The sequence below is a fragment of the Eubalaena glacialis genome, chromosome 2, assembly GCF_028564815.1.
Source record: "Eubalaena glacialis isolate mEubGla1 chromosome 2, mEubGla1.1.hap2.+ XY, whole genome shotgun sequence".
Lineage (NCBI taxonomy): Eukaryota > Metazoa > Chordata > Mammalia > Artiodactyla > Balaenidae > Eubalaena > Eubalaena glacialis.
Window position 1 is genome coordinate 194,286,950 of NC_083717.1, and position 8,696 is coordinate 194,295,645.

Below are 8,696 nucleotides of genomic sequence, written 5' to 3' on the forward strand. Positions count from 1 at the left end.
TATGTTCGGGGCCTGAGACCTTTCGTGCCGGTCCAGTGCTTGATGGGACACGGTTGGTGGCTGCGCTGTCACTTCCTTCACTGGAGCGTGGTGTGTGCGACTGGGGTGCAGGGGAAGGGGGGCAGGCGGGGAGGCCGCTCAGGTGGGCCTGCTCTGTCCCCAGTACGCGTCCAGCTCCTCGGGTGGGGACAGCTCCTGCGAGGAAGGCCGTGCCCGCCGCCCCCCGCACCTGCGACCCTTCCACCCGCGCTCTGCAGCCCCAGACCCCGACCGCCTGGCCCCCAGCTCGCCCGGCGACCATGACTACTCATCCAGCAGCGAGCAGTCCTGCGACACCGTCATCTACGTGGGGCCAGGTGGGGCGGCGCTGTCGGACCGTGAGCTCACGGACAGCGAGGGCCCCCCCGACTTTGTGCCCATCATCCCCGCCCTGAGCCGCCGCCGCCCCTCCCAGGGCCCCCGTGACGCTGACCACTTCCGCTGCAGCACCTTCGCGGAGCTGCAGGAGCGGCTGGAGTGCATCCATGGCAGTGAGGGCCCCCAAGGAGGCCTGGGCGGCACCAGCGGAGCCCAGGCTAGCCCGGCCCGCGGGGGCAGGAAGCCCTCGCTGCCCGAGGCTGCGGCCCCCAGGAAAGCCGTGGGCTCCCCACTGGCCGCCAGCACGCCTCGCGGCAGCCCTGGCCCGGACACCCACCGGGGGGCCCCGGAGCCCTCCAAGGCTGGTGGTGACCAGAGAGAGGACAGCAGTGCCGGGCCTGAGCTGCCTGTGCCGGATAAGGCCACGGGGGGCAGAGGCAGGAGGCTGCCGCCCAGCCCAGCCCCCCCACTGCCTCGGCAGCCGGAAGCTGGTGGGGCCGCAGAGGAGCCTGGGGGAGCCAACGGTGTGGGTGTGGTGCGGACACCCCCCGTGGGCAGGAGTGGGCAGGAGGGCTGCCCCCGCCCATCCGCACGCGGCCGCTGTCTGGAGCGGGGACTGCTGACCACCACGGTGACCTTGCAGCAGCCCGTGGAGCTCAACGGCGAGGACGAGCTGGTGTTCACACTGGTGGAGGAGCTGTCCCTGGGGGGGCTGGCTGGCCCCGGGCGCCCCTCCAGCCTGGCCAGCCTCGGCAGCAACTGCTCCCTGCAGGCCCTGGCCTCGGGTTCGAGGCCAGTCAGCATCATCAGCAGCATTAATGACGAGTTCGACGCGTGCACCTCGCAGGCCCCCGGGGTGGCCCTGGGCGGGGCGGCCCTGGACGGGGCGGCCCTGGACGGTGTGGCCCTGGATGGGGCGGCTGGGGCTGGCGGCAGCTGCGGCTCCTCCATCAGCTCGTGGCTCAGCCAGGTCAGCGTGTGTGCGGCCGACAGCCCCGGCCCTGCCCCGCGGCCTCCCTCGCGGGCCAGCCCAGACCCCTCCGGCCCCGACTCGCCCGCGGGGCCTGACCCTCTGGGCTCCCCGACCCTGGATGGCCCCTTGGAGGACGGCAGCTTTCAGTTCTCAGAGCGTGACAGACCCGACAGTCCCGGCCCCGCCCAGAGTCCTTGTCCCACGGAGGAGGCCACGGCAGCTGCCAGCCGACCTGGCCGGGAGCCCCACGCCGCGTCTCCACGGGGGGCTGCCCCAGCACAAACTATCCACTCCAGCCTTCCCCGCAAACCGAGGACTACCTCAGCGGCCAGTCGTGTGGGCTGCCCCCGCCTGGCCCCGGGCCCGCCTGGCCCCGGAGGCCTCTTCGAGGACCCTTGGCTGCTCCGGGCAGACAAATGTGGCCCGCTGCCCCTGGCCTCTGCCAGCAGGGGCCCCAGCCTGGCCCCGATGCTGGCTTGTGCCCGGAGGGTGGTGGACGGCTGTGAGGTGGGCAGGGCAGCCCACAGGCCAGAGGCCATGGCTCAGATCCCACCGCTGCGGAGGGGGGCCACCACGCTGGGTGTGACCACGCCCTCCACATCCTTCGGGGACGCCTCGGCCGAGGCAGCGGCCTGCCCGGGCAGCCCAAAGGCCGCCTCCAGCAGCAAGAAGAATGTGGCCTCCAAAGGGGACCTCTGCCCGAGGCCTGGCGGGGTGGCCCCCCCGGCCCCGCCGGTGCGCAAGTCCAGCCTGGAGCACAAGAACAGCCCAGCACCGGCCCCTCCCCAGGCCGGGAGCCTGGCCTGGGCCGGGGCTGCTGCCTTCCTCCGAGGGGAGGGGGAGGCCAGGCCTGGCGGCCGGGCCGACCACTCCATCCCCAGGGCCACGTCTAGCCTGAAGGCCCGGGCTGGCAAGGCGGAGGCAGGGTGCCGTCCCGCCACTCATGGGTCTCTGGAGCGGTGCGAGGGCCTGGCGCACGGCAGCAGCAAGGCCAGGGAAGGCCCTGGGAGGCCGGCCCGGGCCGTGCCCAGGTTGGGTGTGCCGCCTGCCAGCCCCACGCCTGGGCCCGCTCCTGCCTGTAGGAGCAGCCCGGCCAAGGGTGTGGGGGCCCCCAAGCCCCCCACCAGCGGGGGCAAGGGCCGCAGCCCGGCGGCAGGCGGGTCCAGGGCTCTGGGTGCTTCGGTGAAGCCGCTGGCCCCTGCGGCGGGCAGGACCCCTGGGGGCCCGGTGACGGGCCCCAGGGTCGCCCCGCGAGCAGTGCCTTGCGTTGGGGCCAAGGCCAGCCGGGGCACCATCATGGGCACCAAGCAGGCGCTCCGGGCCGCCCACAGCCGTGTCAATGAGCTGGCAGCCGGCGGAGGCCACGGCCGAAGTGGCCCCTTGTGGGGCTCGGCCGACTCGGACAGCGGCAACGACAGCGGCGTGAACGTGTCTGAGGAGCGGCCGCCCGCGGGCCCGGTGCTGCCCTCTCCGTACAGCAAGGTGACGGCCCCGCGGCGGCCGCAGCGCTACAGCAGCGGCCACGGCAGCGACAACAGCAGCGTGCTGAGTGGGGAGCTCCCGCCCGCCATGGGCCGCACGGCCCTCTTCTACCACAGCGGCGGCAGCAGCGGCTACGAGAGCATGATGCGCGACAGCGAGGCCACCGGCAGCGCCTCCTCGGCCCCTGACTCCATGAGCGACAGCGGGGCCGCGTCCCCGGGCGCCCGCTCCCGCAGCCTCAAGTCCCCCAAGAAGAGGGCCACAGGTGGGTGTGGCCCAGCCCCCGCAGGGCCCGGGCCCGGCCGCACTTGACAGCTGGGCACCACCTCCGTGGATCCCAGTGTACGCGGCCCTCGACAGTTTCACAGACGTGCCTGGGGCTGTTCAGGCTCTAGGTGTGTGCAGCCCCTACCGTCTGTGGACGCGCCCGGCGTGTGCCCTTCTCTGATCCCCAGGCTGCCTCTGAGGCTGGTCCCTGTCCCCTCAGAGCGGGTGGCAGGGGTGGGCCCACACGGGGCACCCTGCTGAGGCGGGGAGAGCTGGGCGAGGACTTGGGTCTGGGGCTCCAAGCCTGGTGCTCCCTCCCGGGGCTGGTGCCCGGCTGCCTGGGAGCCCCCTGCTGTGCTGTTCCTGCCTCCGTCCCCTGGACCTTCTGTCTCTGGGGACCTGGGTAGGGTGGGCCTGTTTCTCATGCTGTGTGTGGCTGGGGGGATTTGGCCACTGGCTGATGTCCTCCGGGGGGGCGGGGGAGGCACGCCCTGGCTGAAGGTGGGCTGGGAAAGCAGGAGGCCGGCGTGGGGAGCAGGGAGGGGTGTGCTGTGAGATGTGGGTGGTGCCACAAGCGTGGGCCTGGCTTGGGAGTCTGTCCAGGGTGGAGACGGTTGCGATTAGGAAGCAGCGTGGCCTCTTAGGGTGTCGGAGGGCTGCCTCCAGGGCTGGCGGGTGTGAGTGACCTTGAGGCTGCTGTCCAGTAGGGAGGGTGTGGCCGTCCAGGCGGGAGGCGGCTGGGGGAGGGACTGGCGGACAGGAGCCCATCTGTTCCACGGGGCAGGCAGGGGTGGCCGGGTTTCCGGCCGGCGCTAGGCTGAGCGTTTCAGGATTGGGAGGGCCCCCGTGGGCTCTGCCTGTCAGAACCGCAGCCCGGCACCCCTCTCAGTCCTGGGCTGGGGGCTGGGGTCCGGCCTCTGCTAACCCAGCACCTGGCTCTCTGTTGCAGGTCTGCAGCGGCGACGGCTGATCCCGGCCCCGCTGCCCGATGCCGCTGCCCTGGGCCGCAAGCCCAGCCTCCCCGGCCAGTGGGTGGACCTGCCGCTGCCCCTGGCTGGCTCGCTGAAGGAACCCTTCGAGATCAAGGTGTACGAGATTGATGACGTGGAGCGCCTGCAGCGGCACTGCCTGCCCCCGGGGGAGGACCCGGCCGAGGTCGGGGCTGGGGCAGGCTGGGGGCAGGCGGTCCTGGGAGGGCAGGGTGGGCCTCTGGGGTGTGGCAGGGCAGCCCACTGACCTCACCCTGCCCTCTTGTCCACAGCCCTCCCAGAATGCAGAGAAGGTAGGAAAGGCCCCGCTCGGTCCTGAACCCCTGGCATCTTCCGATGGCCCTTTTGGGCCGAGTGGGGGGCTGGAGGGGTCCTGAGGCCACCGCTCTCGTGCCCTGGAGTTACGCCGGGGTGTGGGCGTGCTTCCCAACGCTGTGCCCACTCGTCCTGGGCCCGGGTTCCAGACAGGCACGGGCTGCTTTGGGAGCACGTGGCGTGAGCCCCCTCGGGCAGGAGGGGCCCAGGTCCTACCCCTGCCCGCCTTTGAGGCCCTGCTGTGCGCCTGCCCGGGCCCCGGGGGTGGAGCGAGGCTCACAGAGCCCCTGGGAGCAGGCCGTCCTCCGTGCCTGAGCCCACCCACCGCCGTCCCCGCCGCCCAGGGCCCGGTGTGCGTCAGTGCGAAGTTGCGGCTGGCCGAGCGTAGGCAGCAGCGGCTGCAGGAGGTGTGGGACAAGCGTGAGGCGCTCCGCGAGGAGCTGGCTGAGACCCAGGGCCGGCTGATGGTGGAGCCCGGCCGCTGGCTGGAGCAGTGTGAGTCTCCCCGCTCATCCCCCCACACCCCGGGAGGCGCAGGTGCGGGACCCCAGGCTCCGCGCCCCACCTGCGCCCCCAGTCCAGCCACTTCACCCCGCCCCAGGTGGGGACCCAGAGGCTGGGAGGGAGAGAAGCATTTCCTGGGCCCTGCGGGGACCCCGGCCTGACCAGCGGTCTGCCGTCCATCCCTAGTCGAGGTGGACCCGGAGCTGGAGCCCGAGTCGGCCGAGTACCTGGCGGCCCTGGAGCGCGCCACGGCCGCCCTGGAGCAGTGCGTGAATCTGTGCAAGGCCCGCGTCATGATGGTCACCTGCTTCGACATCAGCGCCGCCACCGCTGCCCCGGGGCCGCAGGAGGTGGACGTCTGAGGCTGGGCACTGGGACACGGGGGAGGGGACGGGGGTGTCAGGGGCTCGAGGACGGGACGTGGGATGGAGCGAGGATGTGGCAGGGGTTGGAGGGACGAGGATGCGGAGGGTCCAGTGGGGACCCGCGGGTCTTGGGCGATGGAGCGTGAGGCAGGGGAGGGGCCGGCCGAGCACGTGGACGGAGCAGCGAGTGAGCAGGACACGGGAAGACTATCGCCCCCGGACAGCAACGCAAGTGCCTTTAACCTTGGACTGGATTTCTCTCCTTTTCGCGTTTGGTGCTAAGGACTCAAGACACCAGCAGACGGTGCGCTGGGGCCGCCGGCCCGACTGTTTGATCTGATCGCGCCTTCTTTACAGCCAAGCAGTTCCATGTAGCAAGATAGCCCCGGGCTCGCCAGGCTCTGGTTTAGGATTCAGGGTTGCTTTTCTTTCATAGCTGTTTCCTCTCAGCAGGGCCCGCCTTGGTGGTCTCCAGACCCTCGGCCTGCATGTGTTCTCTGCGCAGACTGAGCCGGTGGGGTCTTCCAGGCGGGGATGGCCGACCCTCCTCTCCCCAGGACCTGTTCCGTTCTGAGGTCACCGGGAGGGCGGTGCCCAAGGGCTGAGCTGAAGGCACCTGGCGCCTTCTTCCACGGCAGGAATTCTTACCAAAACCACAAGCAAAAAACAAACCAACACACACAAAAATGGGGGGGAGGGGGAGGGTTTTGTAAAGGTTCTGTTAGGTTCATATTTTTATATCGTTTTGCCTATAAATGAGGTATTTGCAGTCGAAATTTGAAGACAAATGATCTATGTTTTTAGGGTTTTCTATGGAAGGTGTCACTCCGGCCGGACTCTTTCTGGGGGGTCCCCAAGCAGGGCGAGGGTCCTCGGGAGGCACTTCTTGCCAAATGTAGACCAGGGGTGAGCCTGCTGACGAGCGGGACATTCCCGTCACTACGGGTTCTGTTTTCTGATCGTCATGTATTTTCTAGGGTTGTCCAAACCTTTGTACAAATGTGTAGATAATATCTTGCTACAGCTTTTATTTGTGAATAAAAGATGCATCCATTGTTCACGCGGCTCCTGAGTTCACTGGGCGTGCAGTTCTCTGAGGGTCCTGGGGCGAGGGGGCTGCAGAACGTTGGAGGGATGCGTCCACGGGATCAGAGGGCTTCGGGGTCAGCAGGGGACGCTCCCTCTGCCCGCAAACCCTATGGCAGCCCCTGCAGGGACCAGCGTTGTAGGCGAGAAGGCACTGACCGGGAGGAGGTCCTCCTGCAGGCTGGGATTCAAGCCCCCATCTCCTCTCTGTCCCCCTCCCCAGCCACTCTGTCTTGAGTTGCCCGGCTCTCGGGGTCCTGAGGCAGGGAGCCAGGGGCAGGGGCTGGGCTGATGGGAAGCAGCATTTTCTGGTGGGCTCCTGGCCCCCTTCCCAGAGGTTATGTTAGCTGGGGAAATCCTGGCAGCGGCCATGGTGACCCCTCAGGAGACCCCCACCTGCCTTTCCAGGAGGTAGGTGAGCAGACACTCCACGGGCACGTCAAGGTTCAGGACCCCCTGAGCTGGAGGGGGTCCCCAACTAGCACAGCCACCCTCCCCACTCCGCCCCTCTCTGCTGTGCTCAGGCCGCCCTACCCGATGGCCCTGGATACTCCCTGGCTGCCGCCCCCGCCCCATCTCGGTGTCCCCACCACAGGCACCCACGCGGGCACTTCGAGGCCCCTCCCAGCCAGCCGGGCCTCTCGCAGCCCCTATGTACACCTGGGACTTCCCCTCCGGGCGGCGAGTGTCAGGGCCCCTCCTTGGTGGCCTGGCTGCCCGGTGCTGTATCCACCCGGCATGTCACAACCTGTTTGGTCTTAGCTCGTCTCCCGGCCTCGATGGGGCCCCTCGGGGGCGTGGTGGGGTCTGAGTCATGGCTGCACCCCCTCATCGGGCACAGGGCTGGACCCCAGTGGGGCCCCGGGGGCACATGCTGGATGAATGAACGAGCGAACAAGTGAACGAGGCCTCGCCTCAAGGAGCGTCCCTCTGGGACAGAGCAGGTCCAAGACCGAGAGCACTTAACAGTTTGCAAGATGCTTCCCTGGACCCTCCCTGTCCTCAAACAGGCCCGGTCCTTTGTGTGGCCGTGTGGCCCCCGTGGTCCAGCCCCAGGGTCGCCCATACCGAGACCCCCACCCCGGGCTGCCTCCTTGCTCTCTGCTGTCGATGGCATTTGGGGCCCCTGGGATCGGGGTCGCACGTCGGCCGAGAGGCACCGGGACCCTGGACCCCCCACCCCACCCTGCAGGCTCTCCCTCTCTGTTCTGAGGCCAGCCTGATGCCTCCCAAGCCTTCTCTGTCACTGAATTTGGGGGGTTCTCGGGGGTTGGGACAGGTGTGGTGGGACTTAGGGTGGGATGGGGAGATAGATCCTTTCAGGGCCTGTTATCTGAAGGGAGGGGCTGAGAAACCCCCCTGGTCTGTGGATCCGGTGATCCAGGGTCTGACCTTGCTGTGTGGAGGTGCTGGCCCGGCTAGGTGGCCCTTCCATCCTGAGGCACCAGGGCGGTGCTGGGGTCTGGGTGGGTCAGGGCTCCATGCTCAGGGACCAGGGCTGGCCTGTGAGCCCGGGATCCATTCTGACGGCTGTGCTGTTGCTCCCAGCATGCCCTGCACCATCTCACCTGGGCCGTGTGGGGGATGGGATGGTGCGTGGGGCATGCTGGGTGGGTCCCTTTCTTCCGCATAGAAACCCCTGCTCCCCTGCCTGACCCCCAGTCACTGAGGGGCCCAGAGCCTGCTTCTCCCCGAGGAGGCCCCTCCTGCCCTTGATCCTCCTGGACCCCCGCCCCAGCACCTGTCCTGGGGGGGGTGGGTCTCTGTGGAGCAGGCCCAGGCTGGGGCAGTTGACCTTTGGGGCCAGCGGAGCCCTCTTCCCACAGTCCAGGGGAGGCTCGGGAGGGCAGCGCCTGCCCTTCTGGACGGGAAGCCCCTGTCCTGGGGCTAGCCTGGGAGCCTGGGCGGTCTTTCATCGGGACCATCAAAGGCTGGGAACCCAGCGGGGGAGCAGCTGTGAGGACGAGAATGCCCATTTTACAGATGGGAGAGCTGCAGCGGAGCGGGACCCAGCTCCTTGAGCAAAGCCCGGGCCGCCCCCTGTCATGCCGCAGGCAGGGGTCTGTGGGCATCCTTCTCATTCAACATCTGGGGAAGCCAACACCCAGCGTGGGCAGGTCCCTCCTCCTGGGAGGGGAGGAAGAGGGGCGTGCCCGGTGGAGGGCCGGATCAGCCAAGTCTGGGGTGGAAGCAGAGGGCGGGGGGCTGCCTGGGCCGCTCGGGACAGGGGCATGAGCCCACCCAGGCGAGGTCTCTTGCGGCCTCCGAGGTGCCCGCCTGACTCACTCTGTGAGTTCAGACCTGCTCCGCCCGCCCCCCGCCCCAGCCCTGGACACCAGGAGGCCACGTGGGGAGGTG

At 69.1% G+C, this 8,696-nt stretch overlaps 1 protein-coding gene across 3 annotated transcripts in view; it reads left to right on the forward strand.

Moving 5' to 3' along the window:
* The window catches only part of KIF26A (kinesin family member 26A), a 40,133-nt gene extending 34,195 nt beyond the window's left edge, over positions 1 to 5,938 (forward strand). For 2 of the 3 annotated variants that reach the window (XM_061181363.1, XM_061181365.1), the window contains 5 exons: positions 164 to 3,077; positions 4,029 to 4,234; positions 4,341 to 4,361; positions 4,728 to 4,878; positions 5,074 to 5,938. In XM_061181363.1, coding sequence (XP_061037346.1) covers positions 164 to 3,077; positions 4,029 to 4,234; positions 4,341 to 4,361; positions 4,728 to 4,878; positions 5,074 to 5,249 — 3,468 coding nt within the window. In that variant the 3' untranslated portion in view covers positions 5,250 to 5,938. The remainder of the gene's footprint in view (positions 1 to 163; positions 3,078 to 4,028; positions 4,235 to 4,340; positions 4,362 to 4,727; positions 4,879 to 5,073) is intronic. The other variant, XM_061181364.1, reaches the window with a different exon arrangement.
* The last annotated feature ends 2,758 nt before the right edge of the window (positions 5,939 to 8,696 follow it).